Here is a 23,323-nt window from a genome sequence, read left to right as displayed (position 1 = left end):
GTTCATAGCACCTAGTGACTATTTAGTAGGACGATGTAGAATTCAGGTTTTGTCACCTAAGTTTGGTTCAGAGTTAAAATGACTTCCTAAATATCAGCCCAATGTTTGATCTACAGTATTTGATTACTATAGGTCAGTGATTATTGGGACCATTATCATAAAAAGCCCGTATTTTAGTAAAATGGGTGCCTATGTAGACTTACTCAAAGGTCCCATGAGCATGATAGTGGTCATTTATGGATAGTTTTCTATAGATGTGTTTTCATCACGCTAGGTGGGGCCACTGGACAATCCCAGCCCCTCTTGGGAAGGATGGAGTTTCAGGGAGATGGCTCCAGGCACTTAAGGACACTTGGACCATCTTACAATTGAAGTAGCTTTGCATATTGAGGCCTTCAAATGATTCACTGTCAACTGTCTAGAGTGGCCACTGGGCGTCCCACTGTGACTTCAAGCTGCATGGACTCAACAACTCTGTAAAGAAAAGGGGAAGTCTCACACTCTGAGATCTAGCTGACCCAAGTAACCCCTTCTGTAGTATGTTACAGATTACAAAACATGTTGGTATATGCAATCTCATTGGTTATGCTCATGACAGTACTACAAAAGCTCGAACCTTGAAAATGTTAACAGATTTGTGTGAAACTCAAATGGACACCTGTGTTTAACAAAGGGGAGTGGACTGGGCTGAGGTTGTGTCCAAACTCTGATAAAAAGCAAGGCAATCTCTCTAAGATAGGTCTGGCTCTTAAGTATTCAATAAAAGGAAGGAAATCCCATGGTCACGAATCCTAGGAAGTTTCTAAATTGGAATTAGGAGACTACAGGGAGGTAGTTTTACCTGAATCTGAAAGGGCAAATTGAGGCTCCTGACGTAAACCCTGCAAACTGGCCTAGCTGTGAGGTGGTACTTATTAAAGACTGGCATTGGCGAGGAGGAAGAATTTCAATTGCCATCACATCCACATTTGTACAAATGCTAAGTTATCACTGTGAGGTAATTAGAGGTTATTACTGAGGTTTCCATTTGGGTTCTTTTTCCTTAGGCATTGTAGCGTACTGGGGAAAATTAATGTAGAAATAATGTTCATTTGGACTTTAAAGTCTCTAATATTTATTGCTAGATTTGTTTGATTAGATGGGACTTACGTGAGGGGGGAAAATAAAATATTTTCCGCCTCCTATATAAATTTTACCCAGAACCAGCATGTAGTTTTTATTGACCATCCTTTGGTGATAGCTGGATCACCGTGGCATGAGAATAGAAGAGAAAGAAGAGTTAATAAGATGCTCAGTGACCACAAGAGCCCATTTTATGGGCCAGGACCCATGCAGCAAAGGTGGGCACCATACCGTGAGCATGGTGGCATTTCCTTGCATGTAATTTGATCCCGGGACTACACATGCATCTAAAAGCTGGCAGTGTGGGACCTCCGGTTCCAAATAGAAAAGGAACACTGCCACGTATTCTGCCAGGTGGGCACAGCTATGGAGAGGATCATGGAAACCAAATGTTGCCTGAGAGTCAGCAAGATAAGCCAGGATACTTCTGTGGAGAATCGCCTTTTATCAAAAACCCTTTTCTTCCCAACTCTTTTATTTTGCCCCAACTCTCCTTGGCCCCCCCCAAATCCTGATATGGAGGAATATTGTTCTGAAGAATTTATCTGACTGGCTGTGAATTGAACGATCCTACAGGTAAACAGCATAAAGGAACAATCTAAATAATGGTGCAAAGGATGTAACTAATGGAGGGAGCAGCTTTTATGGGCCATATATGCAGCTGGTCGGTAATAGGGCCTGTTGAATGCAGCCTCTTACTGAGCCTTGTAAATTTGTGGGTGCACATTTTAGTTTATGTCATAGCCTCCTCGTATTCAGAAAAATGGGTCTCCTCTAAGGGCAGGTAGTAGTTAATGGCATTAGTTATCAAGTTTTCTCATCACAGGCCTGGGGTAGAACACACATAATGTGCTATGAGTGTAGGTGAGAAAGCTTCAAAAATAGAGCTCTAAAACTCCACCACTGTCTTCAAGTATGATATTTTAAATGCAGGAGTCTTTATTCTTTCTTTAGGCACCCCCCCCAAAAAAGGGATATATCTCATAGGAAGGACTCTAGCTTGTTTAATATCACTGTTGTGAGAACTGATGAATACCACTGAGCTAGATTCCTCCATATTTTGAAAGTTGTAGAAATCTGCCTACAACCCCTTGTACATTACCAACATAAAAAAAACCATCGCTGTGTCCTTGTTGCTTATACCTTGGTCATAAATGCTCTCACATGCCTGAAGTGATCTTCAAAATATGAGGCTGTTGGGATTATTCCAACCCTTGGAAAGTCACATTTGTACAAATGCTAAGTTATCACTGTGAGGTAATTATAGGTTATTACTAAGGTTTCCATTTGGGTTCTTTTTCTTTAGGCATTGTAGTGTACTGGGGAAAATTAATGTAGAAATAATGCTCATTTGGACCTTAAAGTCTCTAATATTTATTGCTAGATTTGTTTGATTAGATGGGACTTATGTGAGGGGGGAAAATAAAATATTTTCCACCTCCTATATAAATTTTACCCAGTACCAGCATGTAGTTTTTATTGACCATCCTTTGGTGCTAGCTGGATCACCGTGGCATGAGAATAGAAGAAGAGAAAGAAGAGTAAATAAGATGCTCAGATGTAAGCACCCCTGGGTTTTATAATCTCCCAGGAAAGCCTCTCAGAGAGTTTCTCTGCCTGGGTTCCCTGAGTTGCAGATTGTCCTCGTTACCTCCCAGCTGAGCAGCACGAATCACCCTTGTTAACACATGGGCCTCAGCGTCTTTGCCCCCAGCATCCCCTCTAGCTTTTTGGCATCCATGTCAGCCTCTGCTACAAGTTGACCAAAGATGTAGGTAAGATGAGGAAAGAGAAATAGGAAGGCAAGTGGAGGCCAACCCTGGAGGATGGAGGCCAGGTTGGCTGGCTGAGATGCCCAGCTGTTAGTCGTCAGAGTCTTCGTCTCCATCTCCAGCCAGCCTAAGGCAATGCTGGCGGCAGGTACTGTGAGCAGCCAGGTGGGAATCAGTGGGCAGAGGCCTAATAAATTTTCATCGAGTATTCCAAGGCTTTGATCCACAGTGAGGAGTGGATGTGATGGCAATTTATTACCATATGTGACTGGTAATGTAAATAACCAAATAGAAGGAGAGAAAGAAGAGTAAATTTGCTCTTTTCATTTCAAATTTTATAGTTGGTTGGTTTACAGATCATCATGGATCAAAGGGAAAAAATTAAGGAGTATGGACTTGACTAAATTACATGAAATGTCAAGAAATAAATGTTATATTAAAGCAGATTCATTTGAAAGAAGCAGATGCCCTTGTGAGTCACAATAGCAAACACAGCAAACAAAATTACTGTCTGGTAGATTCCTGATATACTAATTGTTCTTATTGTATTGTTCTTTATAGATGGTTACTATTACATAATGATTATAAATCCATTAGAGGAAAAGTACATCCAGTGATAAAATTGAACTGTCAGCAGAGAGCAAAATACACGTCAGTTATTTTAATTTTGGAATCATTTTAAATTAAAACGCATTAGAAGTATCCTCATAGAATAGTGATTACATAATCTTTCCTACTAGCAAACAACACAAGCAGATACTCTCTGAAAATAATCAAAATGCACTGCTAGGGTCTTTCCGCATTAAGTGTTCAGGAATCTGGAGAAGGGTCTGCTTCGAAAATGAATAACTAGACATGAAATATAAATTTGGGAGGCATGGGGGAGCCAGGGGAGGTTCCACTTTCTAGTGAAGTGAGCTCCCTGAATCTCTGGACCCAGGGCTTTTTATTCCCACATTTTGCCCTTTAGCAAAGCAGATATACATATCAAAGGTAAGGTTTGGTAAACAATAAAGGACCATCAGGTTGGGGGAACTGCCCTCAGCAGTCTGGCAGCAGGCGATAATATGCAGATCTTCAGCCCTGCTGAAGGTGTCCATCAGCCTTCTGACAAACTTCTCGCATTTATTATGCTAACTATTGGAATTTGCTTCCAGCAGTGCACATGCTTTATTAGGTAAAATGGCACATATAACAGACATAAACTTTTTATTTTCACCTGAGAGGGGCAAAACAAATTGTTTCATGATTCCACTCTAAAATGATCTAGACTTTAACCAAGTTTTCCTAAAACCAAATAATACACCATTTCTGATTAGCTGCAGCGGTCACAGGTAGCAAGGTTACTCAGAACATTTCCCCCTTAGGGCAGTGGCAATTGTTGGTAGCACATATTTGTGAAGTAAAGTGACATGCTGCCCAAGCAAGACAAACCCAAACCCACACTCAGGCACATCATAATTAAAAAGCCAAAAATTAAAGACAAAGAATATTAAAGGCAGCAAGAGAAAAGCAATTTATTACCTACAAAGGAGTTCCCATAAGGCTGTCAGTTGATTTTTCATCAGAAACTCTACAGGCCAGAAGGAAATGGTATAAAGTATTCAAGGTAATGAAAAGCAAGGATCTGAAACCTGGACTGCTATATCCAACAAGGCTATCATTCAAAAATAGATGGTGAAATAAAGAGTTTCCCAGACCAAAAAAAAAAAAAGGCTAAAGGAGCTTATTATCACCAAGCCAGCATTGCAAGAAATGTTATACAGACTGCTGTAAAAATAAGAAGAAATAGAAAACCATAGGCATAAATAATTAAAATGGCAATAAATAAGTACCTACCAATAATAACCTTAAATGTGAATGGATTAAATGCTCCAGTCAAAAGACATAGGGTAGCTGAATGGATAAGAAAATATGACTCAAATATATGCTGTCTACAAGAGATCCACCTCAGAACAAAGACTCACACAGGATGAGATTGAAGAGATGCAAAAAAAAAAAAAAAAAAAAAAAAAATTCATGCAAATGAAAAAAAAAAAGCTAGGGTAACAATACTCATATCTGACAAAATAAACTTCAAAATTAAGGCCATAACAAGAGACAATAAACATTACTACATAATACTAACGGGATTGATCTGATAAGAGAATATTACCCTGGTAAACATATATGCACCCAATATAGGAGCACTTAAATATATAAAAATCTTATGGAGGACTTTAAGGGAGAGATTGGCAGCAATACAGTCATAGAGTGGGACTTTAACACCCCCATACTTTCACACTGACTTCAATGGATAGATCTTCCAGACAAAAAATCAACAAGGAAACAGCAACTTTAAATGACACACTAGGTCAGATTGATTTAATTGACATGTAGAGAACATTTCACCCCAAAGTTGCAGATATACTTCCTTCTCAGGTGCACAGGAGTCATTCTCAAAGATAGACCACATGTTAGGACACAAAACAAGTCTCTACAAGCTCAAGACGATTGAAATCATAGCAAGTATTTTCTCGGCTCATAATGACATGAAATTAGAAACCAACTACAATGAAAACACTCAAAATCATTCAAACACATGGAGGTTAAAAAGCATGTTATTAAACAATGAATGGGTTACCAGGGATCAAGAAAGAAATAAAAAAACTTCCTGGAAACAAATGAAAATGAACACACAATAACCCAAAATCGATGGGACACAGCCAAAGCAGTCCTGAGAGGGAAATTCACAGTACTATAGGCCTGTCTCAAAAGCCAAAAAAGGCCAGGCAGTGTGGGTCAGTGGTTGAGTGTCAATGTATGAACCAATAGGTTACTGGTTCGGTTCCCAGTCAGGGTTCATACCCAAGTTGCAGGCTCAGTCCCCAGTGGAGTAGTTGCAAGAGGCCATTGATCAATGTATCTCTCTAATGGATGTTTCTATCTCTCTCTTCTTCTCTCTCTAAAATTAATAAAAACATTTAAAAAAGAAAAAATTTTAATAAATTATCTAATCCTATAACTTAAAGAATTAGAGAACAACAAGAAAATCTCAGAGAAAGTAGAAGGAAGGAAATAATAAAAATCAGAGCAGAAATAAATGACATAGAGAGTAAAAAAAAAAAAATCTATATATATAAAGAGCCAGGGGCCATTGCATCCGAATGGACTACCAAACAGGTTGAGTGGGGCTACAGGGCCAGCAGGGAGGTTAGTGAGGGACGACCAAACAACTGAGCATCAGGCTGTGTGGGGCAACAGGCCAGCGGGAGGGTGGGGGGGGGGGAGTGAGGGACCACCAAACGACTGAGCAGCAGGCTGCATGGGTCAATCAGGCTGGCAGGGGGGCCAGTAGGGGCGATCAGGCAAGCAGGCAGGCAAGCAGTTAGGAGCCAGTGATTCCGGATTGAGAGAGGGATGTCCAACTGCCGGTTTAGGCCCAAGCCTGCAGTCAGACATCCCTCAAGGGGTCCCAGATTGGAGAGGGTGCAGGCTGGGCTGAGGGGACCCCCTCACCCCCATGCATGAATTTCGTGCACCAGGCCTCTAGTAAATACATAAGATCAATAAAACCAAAAGCTGGTTCTTTTTAAAGATAAAAAAGATTGATGAACCTTTAGCCAGACTCACCAAAAAACAAAGAGAGAGGACCCAAATAAATACAATCAGAAATGAAAGAGGTGAAGTAACGAATGACACCATAGAAATACAAAGGATGGTAAGAAAATACTATGAAAACTATATGTCAACAAGCTGGACAATATGGATGAAATGGAAAAATTCCTATAAAAATGCAGTCTTCTAAAACTGAATCAGGAAGAATCAGAAAATCTGAATAGGCCAATAAAAACTAATGAAATAGAAGCAATAATAAAAAAAACTTCCAGCAAACAAATTCCCTGGTCCAGATGACTTCATAGGGGAGTTTTACCAAATATTCAAAGAAGAATTAACCCCTATCCTTTTCAAACTACTCCAAAAAAATCCAAGAGGAGGGAACACTTCCAATCTCTTAATGAAGCCAGCATTATCCTAATTCCAAAACCAGATAAAGACACTACTAAGAAAGAGAATTACAGGCCAATATCCCTGATGAACATAGATGCTAAAATATTAGCAAATTGGATCCAGCAATATATTAAAAGATCATGCACCACGACCAGGCGGGATTTATTCCAGCGAGGCAAAGGCTAGTACAACATTTGCACATCAATAAACGTGATACATCACATAAATTAAAAGACAAAAATCACATGATCAGTAGATGCAGAAAAGGCATTTCACAAACTCCAACACCCATCCTATATAATAAAAGGCTAAGATGCAAATAGACCAAATGGCAGAACATCCGAACAGCTGGTCACTATGACATGCACTGACCACCAGGGGGCATGGACAAACATGGCGGGCGTTGGCCGTGGTGGGATGGTGAAGCAGGTGAGCAGGGGCACCAGACCAAGGTGGGGCACCAGTCACTGTCATCGGGGCAAGCCTCTGGTGGTTACTGAAGGTTCTTTGCTCCCACGTGCCACAGTCCTGCCAGTGGGTGTTTGCACCCACTGCCAGCATCAGAGACGCCGCTTGCACCCACTGCTGGTGCCTGGCACCAGCCCCAATCACCCCCGAGGGCTTCTCCACCTCCCCCTGCTCCTGAGCAGCAGTTGGGGCAGCAGCCGCTGCTCGCACCTGCTGATGGCACTGGCCCTGCTCGCACCTGCTGCTGGCGCCAGCCCCAATCGCTCCACACTGTCAGTGGGTGCGAGTGGGACCAGTGCCGTCAGCACATGGGAGCGGGGCTGCCGGGGGCCACAGTGGAGGGGCCAGAGTGGGGGGCGCAGAGGGTAGGCTGAGACCTACCCCTGTGCCCACCGCAGCCTCGTGGCCCACAGTTCCTTTCAAGGTGCACGAATTTGTGCACTGGGCTTTTAGTTTTTTATAAAACTCTCATCAAAGTGGGAATAGAGGAATCATACCTCAATATAATGAAGGCCATATATGACAAACCTATAGCCAACATCATTCTCAATGGGCAAAAACTAAAACCATTTCTCCTAAGAACAGGAACAAGACAGGGATGTTCACTTTCACCACTTTTATTCAACATAGTACTGGAAGCCTTAGCAACAGTAATCAGACAAGAAGAAAATATAAAAGGCATCCAAATTAGAAAGGAGGAAGTAAAACTGCCATTATTCACAGATGACAATATATTGTACATAGACTGCCCTAAAGACTTCATCAAATATAAGTGTAGCAGGATACAAAATTAACACCCAGAAATTAATGGCATTTTTATACACCAATAATGAATTCTCAGAAAGAGAAACTTAAAAAAAAAAAATCCGATTTACCATTGCAAGAAAAAAAATAAAATATTTAGGAATAATCTTAACCAAGGAGGGTAAACTACATGACATTGGGGGAAAAAAAGTCAGAGGATGATATAAACAAGTGGAAGGATATACCGTGTTCATGGATTGGTAGAATTAGCATCATTAAAATGTCCATTTTACCCAAGGTAATCTACAGATTCAACGCAATCCCTATTAAAATACCAATGACATATTTCACAGATCTAGAACAAGTGCTCCAAAACTTTATATGGAACCAAAAGAGACCCCGAATAACCACAGCAATCTTGAGAAAAAAGAACAAAGTTGGAGGGATCACAATACCAGATATCAAGTTATACTACAAAGCCACTGTAATCCAAAGAGCCTGGTTCTGACACAAGAACAGGCATATAAATCACCTAGAGGCCCAATGCACGAAATTTTTGCACAGATGGGTCCCTAGAGGCTGCTGGCTGCCCGCTGGGTCCTCCCTTCCCTGGCTGCTGGCAGGGGCCTTCCTTCGTTCTGCGCCACTCCTGGTGGCCAGCGCACATCATAACGAGTGATTGAACTCCAAGTCAGTTGAACTCCTAAGGGGACACTTTGCATATTAGGCTTTTATATATATACTAGAGGCCTGGTGCACAAAAATTTGTGCACTTTGGGGCGGGGGGGAGAAGGGGGTCCCTCAGCCCGGCCTGTGCCCTCTCGCAGTCTGGGACCCCTCGGGAGATAACGACCTGCTGGCTTAGGCCTGCTCCCGGGTGGCAGAGGGCAGGCCCAATCCCTAGGTGCAGCCCCTGGTTGGGCTCAGAGCAGGGCCGATTGGGGAGTTGGGGTGCCGCCCCTGTCATGCACAGAGCAGGGCGGATCGGGAGGTTGTGATGTCACCCTCAGTCACGCTCAGGGTAGGGCTGATTGGGGGATTGGGGCACCGCCCCCTGTCACACTCAAGGCAGGGTCGATGGGGAGGTTGCGGCGCCACCCCGTCACGCACAGAGCAGGGCCAATCAGGGGGTTGGGGAGCTCCCCCCTATCAGGCACATAGCAGGGCCGATCAGGGGGTTGGGGCGCCTTCCCCTGTCACGAACAGAGCAGGGCAGATAGGGAGGTTGTGGCCCCGCCCCCTGTCACACACAGAGCCCCAGGGCGATCAGGGGGTTTGGGCGCTGCCCCGTCACGCTGATCCCGGTGCCGGGAGGCCTCGCAGCTCTGCTGATCCCGGTGCTGGGATAGAGGCCTGGTGCACGGGTAGGTGCCGGCTGGTTTGCCCTGAAGGGTATCCTGGATCAGGGTGGGGGTCCCCACTAGGGCGCCTGGCCAGCCTGGGTTAGGGATGATGGCTGTTTGCAGCTGGTCACACACCCTTCATGGTGGGGGTCCCCACTGGGGTGCCTGGCCAGTCTGGGTGAGGGGCTGAGGGCTGTTTTCAGGCTGGCGGGTAACAGAAGCTCCCAACCGCTCCTTTTTTTCTTTTTTTTTTTTATTCTGGGCCAGCTTTAGCTCTGAGGCTCCAGCTCTTAGGCCTCCGCTGCTGAAAGCAGGTATCTGGTTTGTTTCGGTTCTATAATCGAAACAATGTATAACTCCAGCTCTGAGATCCCGGCTTGCTGAAAGCAGGTTTCTGGGGTTTTGTTTAGCTTCTATATTTGTTACAATGTTTCAAACTGCAGGCTCAGAGGCTGGCAAGGCAGGCGGGGAACGTTGGTTTCCTCCGTCACTGAAGCAAGCAAGCCTCGTGTTAGTTTCAAGCTGCCTGGCTGCCGGCCGCCATCTTGGCTGGCAGCTAATTTGCATATCGCCCTGATTAGCCAATGGGAAGGGTAGCAGTCGTATGCTAATTACCATGTTTCTCTTTTATTAGATAGGATAGATAGAACAGGACCCAGCAATTGGCCCAAGCCATTACCCTCAATTATTATTTGACAAAGGAGCCCTAGCTGGTTTGGCTCAGTAGATAAAGTGTCAGCCTGAGAATTGAAGGTACCAAGTTAGATTCCAGTTGGGCACATGCCCGGTTTGCGGGCTTGATCCCCAGCAGGGGGCATGCAGGAGGCAGCCCATCAATGATTCTCATCATTGATGTTTCTCTTTCTCCTTTTCCCCTCCTCTCTTAAATCAATAAAAATATTTTTTTAAAAAAATATTTGACAAAGGAGGCAAGAGCATACAATGGAGTCCAGACAGTCTCTTCAACAAAGAAGCATGGAACAGAGTGAGGAATCTGGGATGGAAGGCAGTGGAGAGTGGGTGGGTGGGAGGTAATAAATAGGAACAAAAACAAAACAAACAGAAATACAGTCTCTTCATTAGTGGTGCTGGGAAAATTGGACATGCCAAAAAAAAATGAAACCAGACCACCAACTTACACCATACACAAGAATAAACTCAAAATGGATAAAAGACTTAAATGTAAGCCATGAAATCATAAAAATCCCAGAAGAAAATCTAGGTAGTAAAATCTCAGACATCCCTCGTAGCAATATGTTTGCTGATACATCTCCTAGGGCCCTGGTCAGCAAACTGCGGCTCACGAGCCACATGCAGCTCTTTGGCCCCTTGAGTGTGGCTCTTCCACAAAATACCGACTTTTGCGCATAGGCCACGAAGTTTCAGTCGCACTGTACGTGCATACCCTCACGTGGTATTTTGTGGAAGAACCACACTCAAGGGGCCAAAGAGCCACATGTAGCTCGCGAGCTGCAGTTTGCCGACTACTGCCCTAGGACAAGGGAAACAAAGGAGAAAATAAATGGGACTACATCAAAATAAAAAGTTTGCACAGCAAAATAAACCATCAGCAAAATAAAAAGGGAGCCCACTGTATGGGAGAACATATTTGCCAATGATACATCTGATAAGGGTTTAATATCCAAAATATATAAGGAACTCATACAACTTAACAAAAGGAAGACAAACAATCCAATAAAAAAGTGGGCAAAGGACCTAAATAGACACTTCTCCAAAGTGGACTTACAAATGGCCAAGAGACATATGAAAAAATGCTCAAAGTCATTAATCAGAGAGATGCAAATTAAAATGACAATGAGCTATCACTCACACCTGTCAGAATGGCAACCACCAACAAATCAACAAATGACAAGTGCTTGAGAATGTGGAGAAAAGGGAACCTTAGTACACTGCTGGTGGAAATGCAGGCTGGTACAGCCATTATGAAAAACAGCATAGAGTTTCCTCAGAAAATTAAATATGGAACTGCCATTTGACCCAGTGATCCCACTTCTAGGAATATATCCTTAAGAAACTCGAAAGAATATATGCACCCCTATGTTCCTAGCAGCACAATTTACAATAGCTAAGATCTGGGAAGAGTCCTAGTGCCCATCAGTAGATAAGTGGATAAAAAAAACTGTGGACCATTTACACCATGAAATACTATGTGAGAGAGCATGGATAGACCTGGAGGGTATTATACTAAACGAAATAAGGGAGTCAGAGAAAGACCTCACTCATATGTGGAATCTAAAGAACCAAATAAACTGATAAACAAAATAGATTTAGAGACATAAAAACGTGGAACAGACTGATGAATCTCAGAGGAAGGTGGGGGTGGGTTGATAGGAAGAGATTAACCGAAGAACTTATAAGCATGTGTGCATAACCTACGGACACAGACAATAGTGTGCTGAAGGCCTGAGGTTGTGGTGGGGGAGGAGGGAGCAGGCTAGAAGGGGTCAATGGGGGGGGGGGGACATCTGTAATACTTTCAATAATTAAGATAATTATTTTTTAAAATTGACCTGCTGCCCTTCCATATTGGAGTAATGAATAGACCAACCATTTACAACCTCAAGGACTGACACAGCCAAAACCCTCCTTTGCCTTTAGAGTCACAATTCCCCTTAGTCTAAATCTCTGTGTCTCAATATATGTGTGATTGAGGTTAAAACGCAACTTTGGAGCCACTCAGTGGCTAGAACAGTGGCTCCCATGTATGGCCCTTCCTCAGTCACTTAGGGAGATCTTTTTATTTTTTTAATACTTGACAATTTTATTGGTAAAAAAATGTCCTCTGGAGTGACAGCAGAGTTTTTCCTCAGTCTCCCCCTACCCAGAGTTCCCGGGACAGGGTGGGATGTACCATCTAGCCACAGCACACCCACACACATACACATGCATACACACACACAGCTACAGCCACCAAAATAACCAGCAAATGAGCTGGCACATGTGGGAACATGCTATCAAAGAGGTCAGAATTCCATGTGGCGACCTGTGCCCCAAGATGGGGAAGCCAGGCAGGCTTCCAGGATAAGGCGTGGAGGATGCTACTTCTCTATCTTGCTGTTTCCTAACCTTGGGTGGGGGCAGGAGTTGAGGACCAGGGAGATTTGGGGAGACATTCATACCCACATACACATATATCCCAGTAGCAAGGCCTCCCAGATATGGGGTTGGGAAGAGGTAGGTTGGGAAGGGAGGCTGGGGCCTGTGTTTCCCCATAGTTTACGGGCAGGGCTGCTAGAGAATGAGTTTGTCCGTTGATCCATCTCTCATGACTTGAATATCCAAAGTGCCCCATTAGAGCAGGGAAGGTCCCTGCTGGGGCTTACATGGCTAAGCTCTTCTTGGAGCTGCCAGTATCCTTAGATGGTCTTGAATAGTGTCTGAAGATCGGCATTGCAGCCACAGAGCTGTCACTCTTCACCTGGAGCAGCTGGGGCACTGAGCCACTACTAGCCTTTCCCCGATCCACCAAATGTTGGAGGATTCCCGCCCCAAAGGCATCACCTTCCACGTTGATGAGCGTACAGGTCCGGTCCACTAGCCAGTCCACAGCCAGGATCAAGGAGAGGTCAACCGGCAGGTTGATTGCCTCAAGGATGATGGCCAGAGTGAGGACACCTCCAGCAGGGACGCCCGCGGTGCCCACGCTGGAGGCAGTGGCCGTGATCAGGATGGTGGTGATCATCACTATATCCAAGGGCCTCCTGTTGGCCTGCGCAATGAACACCACGGCCACACACTGGAAGAGGGCGCCTCCGTCCATGTTGACAGTGGCCCCGATGGGCAGGATGAAGTTGCAGATGTTTTTAGAGATGCCGTTCCTCTCCACGCACTGTATGGTCAGCGGCAAAGTGGCGGAGCTGGAGGAAGTGGCGAAGGCCATGGCCAGCGCTGTCACGATGCCCCACAGGAAGCGGTAGGGGTTCTTCCTGGTGAGGATGAAGTACAAGAAGGGCAGCACCAGGAGCCCGTGGATGCCGTGGCCCAGCATGATGCACAGGACGTATTTGCCCACACTGGTGAAGAGCTTGTTTATGTCCTCCATCTCCATGACCTTGCTGGCCACCAGGAACAAGACGCCCACGGGGGTGTACCACATGATCCAGGACACCATCTCCATGGTGGCGTTGTTGAAGGAGGTGAAGAAGTGGATGAGTATCTCTCCGTCCTGCCCCAGCTTCCGCAGGCACACGCCAAAGGCCATGGAGAACACCACCAGGCCCAGGATGTTCGGGCCCTCCACCTCGTGCCCCACAGGCACCTTCATCCTGGTTCCGTAGAAATCTCCGTCTTCGTAGTAGGTCGCATACGAGCGGAAGGTTGCAGTCACCAGGTTGGAAGGGAATATATTTCTCAGAAGATCCAGGATAGAATCCAGCACGGACTTGCCGGAGTCCTGCGGGGCGGAGGGGCTCCCACCCGTGTGGTTTTCGGCCTCGGCGAGGGCGGCGCCGGGCTGCAGAGCCATCGCCAGGCTGATGCCAATGATACACCCGATCAGCGTGGAGAACAGGAAGAACAGGAGCGCCCAGCAGCCCAGGTGCCCGAGCACGCCCGGGTCCAGGCTGGCGGTGCTGCTGATGAGGCTGCACACCACGAGCGGCAGGATGACTACGCGCAGCATGCGGAGCAGCAGCTCCCCCGGGAAGGCGAAGGCCGCCAGGCGCGAGGGGCCCAGCATGGTCACGCCGCCGGCGTTGGACATCCCCAGCCCCAGCAGCACGCCCCCCAACACGAACAGCATGGTCAGCAGCAGCAGCAGGTTGGTGCGGAGGCAGCTGAGCACCGGGTTCGAGGGGGGGCTGCCTCCTACCGCGCCTGGTTTGCTCAGTTTCGGTTTGGCGGTGAGCTCCACCGCCCCAGACCCTCTGGGGTCTCCATGAGGCGGGTCGGCCACCATAGTGAAAGCCCCAGGGCTTCTCAGCGCCTGGAAGCAGGGAGAGCTGGCGGCGCCTGCCTAGGACCCCGAGGTCCCTTAGAGCTGCGAGTTGAGAGTTGCGAGTTGCGTAGCAGCCGTGGGGGGAAGGGGGCTGGAACGCTGAGTTTCCCGGCACTGTGAGCTCACGGCGCCCGCGTTCCTGGCCATTGGAGATGGGGAGTCCGAGGCCACAGGGTGGGTCCGCAGCCCGAAAGCTGGGAATTGGGAGCGCCTGGGTTTCTTGGCTCTGGGAGTGAGAATATGAGAGTTTCTCACGCTGGGACCTGGGGTCCTGGGCTCTGGAAGGTCTTCCAGGGCGCCTGGACCCTGGATCCCAGAGGCAGGACCTGGGGTGCCTGGGTCCTGGAAGCGGAGGGCTCGCTCGGGAGGCTAAGTGTGGGGGCTTTACAGGAAGCTCCGGGAAGAGGGGAGCCAGGCCGCCCACTGGGCGGAAGGCGGTCCTGGGTCCTGGATCCCGGGAGTTAATGGCCCTTAGCCCAGAGGCACCCTCCCGTTTGGGCCGCGTGGCTCCAAGCCTGAGTTGCCGGGGGAGATCTTAAAGGCACAGGCTCCTGGCGCCAGCCTCCAGAGATTCCGGTTGAGAAGGGGTGATGTGCAGCGGGGCGTCCGCTTTCTGGTCTTCTCAGTGGGCTTTGGAAGGCACAGCCCTGTGAGCATTCGTGTTCTCAAGGCCACAGGAGTGGTTATGGAGGGAACCGTGGGGAACCATGGAGGCTCTTCCACTCTCTTCCCAGTAACTCAGTTAAAACAGGCTGCTTCCTCTCTAGTCCCTGTCAGCTGGGACGTGACACTGCAAGATCCCAAAGTGCCTTCGGTTTGCCATAGTAAATAGATGGTCTTTGGGTTAAGTCTTCAAAACTGTATGCTTACGTGGTGTGTAGTAACTAGCATATTGAATTCCCATTCTAGACTGAATAATGAAATTTACTAGAGGATTAGACAAAGCTTTACCTGTGAGGTTTTGGAAGGCAGCTGTGGTTGCCAGTATTCTGAGGACTGTCCCAGATTCCAGGATCACTCATGAGCTCTCCAAACTTTGTTCCTTTCAAGAAAGGTCTCTTAGTTCCAGGCCAGTGCTTCTCAGATTCAAACTACCTACAATCACATAGGACTGGGTGGAAGCCAAGAGAGTTACATGACAAGTACCCAGGCTATGCTGACACAGCTCATCCTGAAAACTGCTGATGAACCAGACCCCTGATGTGTGCTGCTTACTGCTCAGGAGAGCAGCGAGTAGTCCTAAGAAAGGGACAGGTGTAAGCAGACGTGGTTGGCGAAGCAGTGGTGACTTTCAGAGAGGAGGAGGGGAAAGTGCTGAAAAGATCCCACGTGCCAGGGAACCTCGCGCCCTGGGACGGAGGGGGCTCTGCAGGTCTACCTCAAGGTCAGAGTCGGGAGGGGCCGCTCAGAAGGATGCTCAGTGGGGATAATCAGGAGAGATTTTCACAATCTAGAAAGTTCCTGCTGGGCATGGCTTACTGGACTTCCATGGATACTATATGCACTAGCACTGACAGAATTTTGTATAAAGCCAGGACCCACACCCTCAATTCTGTTTAGAGTAGTATCTTCTTGTTTGACTTAGTTTTTCTAACTGTGAGCCCAGCAGCTGAATGTTTAAACTCTGGCCCGGGAAGACTTTTTAAAAGCTTTTTTTTTTTTTTTTTTTGCCAGGGAAGCGTTGCTCAGTGGTTGAGTGTCGACCTATGAACCAGGAGGTCACAGTTCAATGCCCGGGTTGTGAGTTCAGTTCCCAGTGTAGGGCGAGCAGGAGGCAGCTAGCTGATCAATGATTCTCATCATTGTTGTTTCTATGTCCCTCTCCCTTCCTCTCTGAAATCAATAAAAATATATTAAAAGAAAAGAAAAAAGCTTTTTTTTTCAGTGCCTCAGAAGTACCAAACTGGATTCTCAAATATATCCCCAAAGATTTGAGATGGAAGGACTATAGCAGTGATGGCGAACCTTTTGAGCTCGGCGTGTCAGCATTTTGAAAAACCCCAGCTTAACTCTGGTGCCGTGTGACATATAGAAATTTTTTTGATATTTGCAACCATAGTAAAACAAAGACTTATATTTTTGATATTTATTTTATATATTTAAATGCCATTTAACAAAGAAAAATCAACCAAAAAAAATGAGTTCACGTGTCACCTCTGAAACGTGTGTCATAGGTTCGCCATCACTGGACTATTGTAGGTCTTATAATAGTTTTAGGATGACATTGTTGACAATGCATAGTGGGGAGGTGTCAGAGATTACTTCCTGAAATGCAAAATGTTAACAGTCCCATCATAGTTGATGGTAGATTTCCAAAAAGGATGTAGAAAAACAGAAATTAGGCAAGGGTTTCCTGCAGAGCCCAACGATCCACAATCTTTTTCGGCCCCTTGGAAGGACAGTAAGGACCCAAAATAGAAATGAAGCTCCCTGGGCTGGCTTTGCTCACAGTGCTGGAGGGCTAACTGCTGACATGTGTTTTTACGGATACGCCTGCTAATGGAAACAGCTTCAGGCAAATGACAGCACCCAAGGTTCTCGTGTGACCCCTGCACGATTTTTGGACGAACGTGACTTTACCAAAAACAATAAATGAAATCCTGCATCCATATGCTGCAGGCAAGTTCAAGGAACTCTTTTGTTGGCCTGAGACCAGGAGTGGGAAATAAATAGCAGGCGTAATTAAATTTTAAGATGTGGTCAACATTATAAAATGAAAATTGATAATAGCTGCTCAAATCTGGCATCTGCATACAAAACAAATTATAGAGTTCACCATTTAAGTCACAGTTTGTATTTCAGATTACTTAATTTTTCAGTAGAAGTGTGTCGACAGGCATATTCTTCATAATAGGCAGCCAAAAGGCAAACGGTTGATATCCAGAGAAATAAGGGATCAGTCTGCAGGCAAGCGCAGGCCTGTGACTTCCAAATGCACTGTTGACTCGGCCTTCAAGCCACACTTTCCGATGAACTGGGTTCATGCATAGAGATTTGGATACAGAGGATACAAGTATGGCTCTCATAGCTCATCGGGTACCTACATTTTGTTCCTTGTTACCAAGTGTTTGGAAAGATTTAGTTCCCCTGTAGTGTTCAGAGAGAGTTAAATGCTGTCGGACCATTAAGCTCTGCCCAGTGGGGCAATAATTTTCACACGAAGCTTGTCTGTAGGGGATGTGTTTCCGTAGTTTCCTGGAAACCTTGTGTGGAATTTAAATGCATGCTTAAGGACACACCAAGGAGGGAAGTGGTACCAAGCAATTTCCACATCAACAATGCATGGTGTCATAGGAATCAAAGGGAGTGTGAAAGTCAGGAGACAGACATAGCCCTTGAGGTTTTATTCCCAGCTGAAATCCGGGTTCACCAGGCCAGAACAAGGTGATGAGACGCTCAGGGTGTGGAAAACTGGGCCACTGAGGACCTCTGTGGGCCACGATAAGTCTCAGCTCCTACCCTAGGGAAAGTGCTGTGGACCGCACCCCAAATGACACTTGGCAGCACTCATCAAAGAAAACGTAGGCGCACTTACTTTATTGGGAAACAGCAAGGGCTCGTGAGGGGAGGTGGCTGACCTCAGTGCTGGAAGGAGAACTAGCCCACACACTGTTTATGAAACACTTGATTTACGCCCTCGTGGCACTGACTTGGCATCCTCTCGAGGGAAAGACTTGCTTCCTGATTTGCGATCATCGGTGAAGGAAGTAATAACGAGCCAGGCTCGAGGTGTCGGGGAAGAGGGGACACATGATTTGAGAAGGAAATGCTCGTGATCCTTTCTTCCATCTCCCCTTGCATCTCCACATCTGTTGCCTGGGGACTCTCATCTCGGCCTCGTTAGCCATCCAGCCACACAGCATCTGGCTGGCTTAGCAGTGGAGGTGCTACACTGCTGTCCTTCCCCCTGCATGGTTCCCCTGAATCCTTATTGCAAGCTATCCTGGGTGTGGCCACTGGGGACATGTCATTTGGCGGTCACCAAACAGGATGGATTTTCTGTCCTTTGCACATAGGCCACATGATCCGGATGTAAGAAACGTGGACATGTGTATTTTAGGCATTCGCTTGAGATGGTGCCCTTCTAATCTGGGAAAATTCAGAACCATTTCTGAGGAGGTTGCTTCAAGTGATGCTTGGAACCCATGTACAACTCTGGGTTATCGACAGGTCAGCCTATGGAGAGCAGACAGGTGAGGCAGGAAGGTGGCAACGAGCAGTGATGTTGTTTCCACTTAAAAAAGGACTCTGTGGGGTACAAGCCAGGGGAGAAGAGGTTTGTGCCCCCAAAATTACCACCAAAGGCTGAAAATGCTTGAGGTCCTGTGACAAAGTAGAGCTCTCCTCACGTCACTCCCCATGAAAAGACCGAGGCTTGTTTCAGACTTAGCCCCTGCTCTTGGACTCTGTGGTTTGTCATAGCAGGGAGCCAAAAGACAGTATTTATTTGTCCTTATAATTAAAACTAGAGGCCCGCTGCATGAAAATTCATGCACTGGAGGGGGGGTCCCTCAGCCTGGCTTGCCCCCTCTCACAGTCCAGGAGCCCTCAGGGACGGGAAGCGACCTGGTGATCAGAGGAAGGCAACGCCCTATCACACTTCTGCTGCCGCCACTGCTGGCAGCACAAGCCTTGGCCAGCACTGGTCACCTGAGCCTCGGGCGGCCCTGGGCGGCTGGGCAGCTGCCATCCGAGGCTTGCCTGTGCCTCAGGCTGGCCCTGGGCAGCTGGAGGGCTGAGGGGACTGGGTGCCACCATCTTGTGTCTGTGGGCACTGCCATCTTTGAGGGCGGGCAGTCAATTAGCATATTCACTCCTTATTGGCTGCGGGTGCCGCCATCTTTGAAGGTGGGGCAGTCAATTAGCATATTCCCTCCTTATTGGCTATGGGTGCTGCCATCTTTGTAATGGCATGAGGGTCAATTAGCATATTCCGTCTTTATTAGATAGGATGCCACATAGTGGGGTAGAATGACATTCTCAGGCCAGTGTCAACCTCTCCGGCCCTTTCTACTAAAAGCATCTGTCCTAAAATACATCATGAGGGGTCCCTCCTATTTTGGGAAGTGGGGGCATTGGCTCTCAACTCAAGCCTGGGGACTGGAACCTACTAGCTGTGGGATGTTGGGCAAGTCCTTTCACCTCTCTGCACTATCTCTTGGTCTCCAGGGGGAAGGTGAGAAGAGGGTTATTGTTGGATTAAACAATGTAAAGCACTCCCACAGTGACTGGCCTGAAGTAGATGCTCAATTCAGTCAACACTGCTGTTACCGAGGTAGGGCGCACAGTGTGTGCTTCGGATAGCCTTTGAGAAGAGTCATCCTTGGAGTGAGTCATTTAAGGCATTTGCACCTATAAGCCTGAGGCTGAGCTAAACGGTCTCCAGCTCAGCTGTTCTCTTTAGTTCTGACCATGGATGGCCAAGGAGGCAGGATTCATGGAAGACATTGATCAGGGCACATAGCCAGAGCTTCATGAATGTTGCTGGTAGCGTTTGTTACCTGCTCTCTTGGTCCTGGGAACAGAAATAGGCAAAGGGGGAGAACGTTAACATATTCATCACCCACTATGTGATGGCACCAGGCTGAGTGTTTCTACACTTGGTACCTCTTGATCCTCACCCCCGCCCCCAAAGCCCCTTCAGTGAGGTGCACAGGGTCGACTCCATTTTCCAGTTGAAGTGATTTATTCAAGTCACAGCAAGTAAGTGACAGAGCTGAAATTGAACTCAGATTTGATCCCAGACGCGCTGAAATATTGTAGACTTGTGCAATTCCGTGTCTCCACCTCTCCAGCCCCTGCGTTCAGTGGCTTCCCTCCTGTGGGTCATGCATACGCTGGCGTAAATTTCAAAAACAGCTCATTCTTCCTGCTGGACAGGCCATAAGTAAGATGCATCATAATTAGCCGTGTCTGATTGACCTCCTGTTGTCCTAAGCTGTAGCCCCTAATTGTACGGTGGTGGGGGTTTTGCTGTGGCTAGTTTCATCATTTTGACAGCTTGCTAATAAAAGGTCACCCCAGGTACAGAAGCGCTCTGATTTACATATGGCGAGTAAAAGGGCATTATGGGAAGTCAGCATCTAAGGTAGGCCTGCGCATTTGTTGCTATTGACACCCATGCTGAGATTCCATAATTGACAAGAAATGCTATTATTAAGCAGATCTGTTGAGATAATTAGCACTCAGGGTTGCATTTTTAATCGGACTTGAATCAGATAATTTATCACAGCAGTAGCAAGCTGTCAGGGCCGCACAATAAATACTCATTAAGGCTGAATAAAGATTAACGGCAGGCTGAAAGAAAATTAGGCCAAATGGTAACATTTGATTGTAATATTTACAGTGCTAATTTGGACTGATATTGGCAAAAAGATCAGATCCCCAAATCGAGCTCATTTATGAAGGAAGAAGAGAGGAGATGCTATGTTGAGATGGCCTGAGTGGAAATTTTTTTAAAGCTTGAAATCTTACTCCTAATTGATGCCCCCTCCCTCCCCCCCCCCCCCAAAAAAAAGAATTTTGAAAGGCTCATTTGGCACGACTGTTCCAGGAGTCTTGGTACCTCCGCATGAATAAGATAATAACTCTAAACAGAGAAATTGTGCCTCTGGAAGGCGTGCCTAATTTGCCAACATTAATCAGATACTGTACTTCTAATTTCATGCAACTCGCTTGTCTCTGGTTCATACATGGGCAGTTTATGGCACTTCAAGTTAATTAGAAACACCTACCATTAAAAACATGCAACGTCTTTAAAGGGAAAAGGAAGTCATTTCAGCCCACTGTATTCCCAGGCCAAGACATTTATGTACTTGCTGATAATTTACAGTACACTAAAGATAGGGAAGCAAATGAGAACATTAGTATTTATGAATACAGTAAATTATGTTGACAAAACCAGTGTGAAAGGTCAGATCCAGAACCCATAGTAAATGTGCAGTTTGTTTATCAAACTGAGAGGCTTGGGTTTTCATAGAAAATGAATTTCAAGGGCTGCCACACTGGTGGGAAACCCCTCTGAAGACCCATGGTCCGGGCAACTGCTGGAGCCCGCCCCGCCCCAGAACCAGCAGTCAGTGGCTGGTGTGGGCCATCCTGGCGACTGGGTGCTGTCATCAGACTTGAGGGATTTCAGCCACATCGCTGCCGTCATCAGAGAGGCTTTGTTAAAAGCCTACTGGTGCTTTGCTGTCACTCTCTGTAGGAAGATGTAGGTGAACCCCTGAAGCAGAGAGAGCTCGTGTGCTGTGCACAGGAATGCAAGCTGCAGAAGTAAAATGAACTCGACTGAAGCAGGGAATGGAGGTGGGTCTAGGTCACAAAGGGCATGTAAGGTAGTGACAGTGACGGGACCGGGCGAAGGGTGTTTGAGGCATCGAGAGGTCAGGAGCAGCTGGGGCGCTGGGCCTGCGGGCAGGCAGAGGAGAGGCGAGGGGAGAGGAGAGGTGTGGCGGCGTTGGGTGGCCATGGCAGGAAGGTGTCTTCTCTTATCGGCCTTCACAAGGAGCTGAAGAGGACTCAGTGTTCCTGGGTTCGTTGCGAATGGCACAGACAAGGGGTGCTCAGAACCGGGGCAGGGTTCCCTGACAAGCAGGTGAGAGGCAGGCAGGGGGACCAGGGCAGGGCTCAGCCTTCCTTCTTCCCGGGACCCTGGGAGCTGCTCGCTGCTGTTGCACGGGGGGTCCTGGCCCACCCTGCAGTGTGACCCACTGCCTGCCTCAGTCCCTCAGTCCTCAGACCCGTCTTCATTGGTGGCCACAGAATAAGCTTTCCCCCTTAGCTAGACAGTGATGGGGGTAATTACAGGCAGAAAGGAAAACAGCCCCCAATTCTGATTTACTCATCTCAGGAAACATAGCATGTAGACTTCATGATGGGAGCACAGGGATGAAAACCGTTCTGAGTCCTCGCAAAGGTTCTCATGAAGTTGGGAGGCAGCCCAGTCAGTCCCTGTATAACAAGTCCTGTGGCGAGTGCCAGATGTAAGAAAGTCAACATCAGGGTTGCTGCTGGCAAGGGGGCAGCAGCCTGTGGCCTCACCCACAGGGCCACCCCACCTCTCAAAGGCCGCCTTAGTGCTTTGCTAAGCCTGCTCAGTGCTGAAGCTGCCGTCAGAGGGACGTGGAGGGGAACGAAAGGCCGAGGTGAACTGGCTGCGAGGACAGGGCACAGGGCCATCTGCTACGGCCCGCACCCTCTCTCCAGATCCAGCGCCCTCGAGCCTGGCTGGCCGCTCTCCGAGTCCTGGGGCCAAGGCAGTGCCCGGGACCTGGACCCTGGAAATAAGTGAGGCTGTCTCTCCTATCCTGCTCTCCGTCCCACTATTATCCCCCGGTTCTCAGGCCTTACCCAGCCCCCGAGCCACTCTCTCCACCTCTTTTGGCTCAGCTCCCTCTCAGCTCACCTTCGCTAAGTGGTGAGCTGATAACGGAAGAGTTTTCTTCCTCCCAGGAATCTTGGTGTTTTTAAAGCCCTGGATTCCTGATAACCAAATGGCTCCCCAGGTCCCCACGTAATGAATCTCCAACTGTAGCATTTCGTTGGTGTATTTTGGAGCGGAAAGGTCTGCTCTGTGCTCCTCAAACCACATGGCACGGCAGCTGCTGCTTGGCTCTGCAACACTGGGGTGTTTTGGAGACATGGCCCAAGCGTCTGGTTTTTAGCTAAACAGTGATGGAGGTGAAAGAGGCAGCATGCCATGGTGGAAACAAGAGTGAGGCGCACTCCCCACGCGGGGGCAGAAATTGGTTTTTCAGGTCTTTAAAAAAGAATCGTTAAAAGCAACCACACAGCTATTAACAACAACGGCTGCTGTTTATTGAGCACTTACTGCCAGGCACTGTTCAAAGCACTTTGTGTTGTATTAATCCGTTTAATCCTCACATCTGTATTAACCCCATTTCACAGGTGAGGTAACCAAGGCA

General features: G+C 47.1%; 2 protein-coding genes across 5 annotated transcripts in view; one reads left to right on the top strand and one right to left on the bottom strand.

The window, feature by feature from the left end:
* JAZF1 (JAZF zinc finger 1) overlaps positions 1-23,323 on the top strand; it is a 306,522-nt gene that overhangs the window by 198,528 nt on the left and 84,671 nt on the right. The gene's annotated exons all lie outside the window — the stretch shown is intronic.
* Positions 12,780-14,357, bottom strand: LOC308526581 (neutral amino acid transporter B(0)-like; the record flags this gene model as incomplete). The annotated part of the gene is made up of 1 exon (XM_081101702.1): positions 12,780-14,357. The coding sequence occupies one exon, from the start codon at positions 14,355-14,357 to the stop codon at positions 12,780-12,782; it is 1,578 nt and encodes a 525-aa protein (XP_080957828.1).

This window comes from Myotis nattereri (assembly GCF_964212035.1).
Source record: "Myotis nattereri genome assembly, chromosome: 11".
NCBI classification, from domain to species: Eukaryota; Metazoa; Chordata; class Mammalia; order Chiroptera; family Vespertilionidae; genus Myotis; species Myotis nattereri.
The sequence above is the reverse complement of the archived record's forward strand: the minus strand, read 5'-3'. Positions and strand labels throughout refer to the sequence as shown.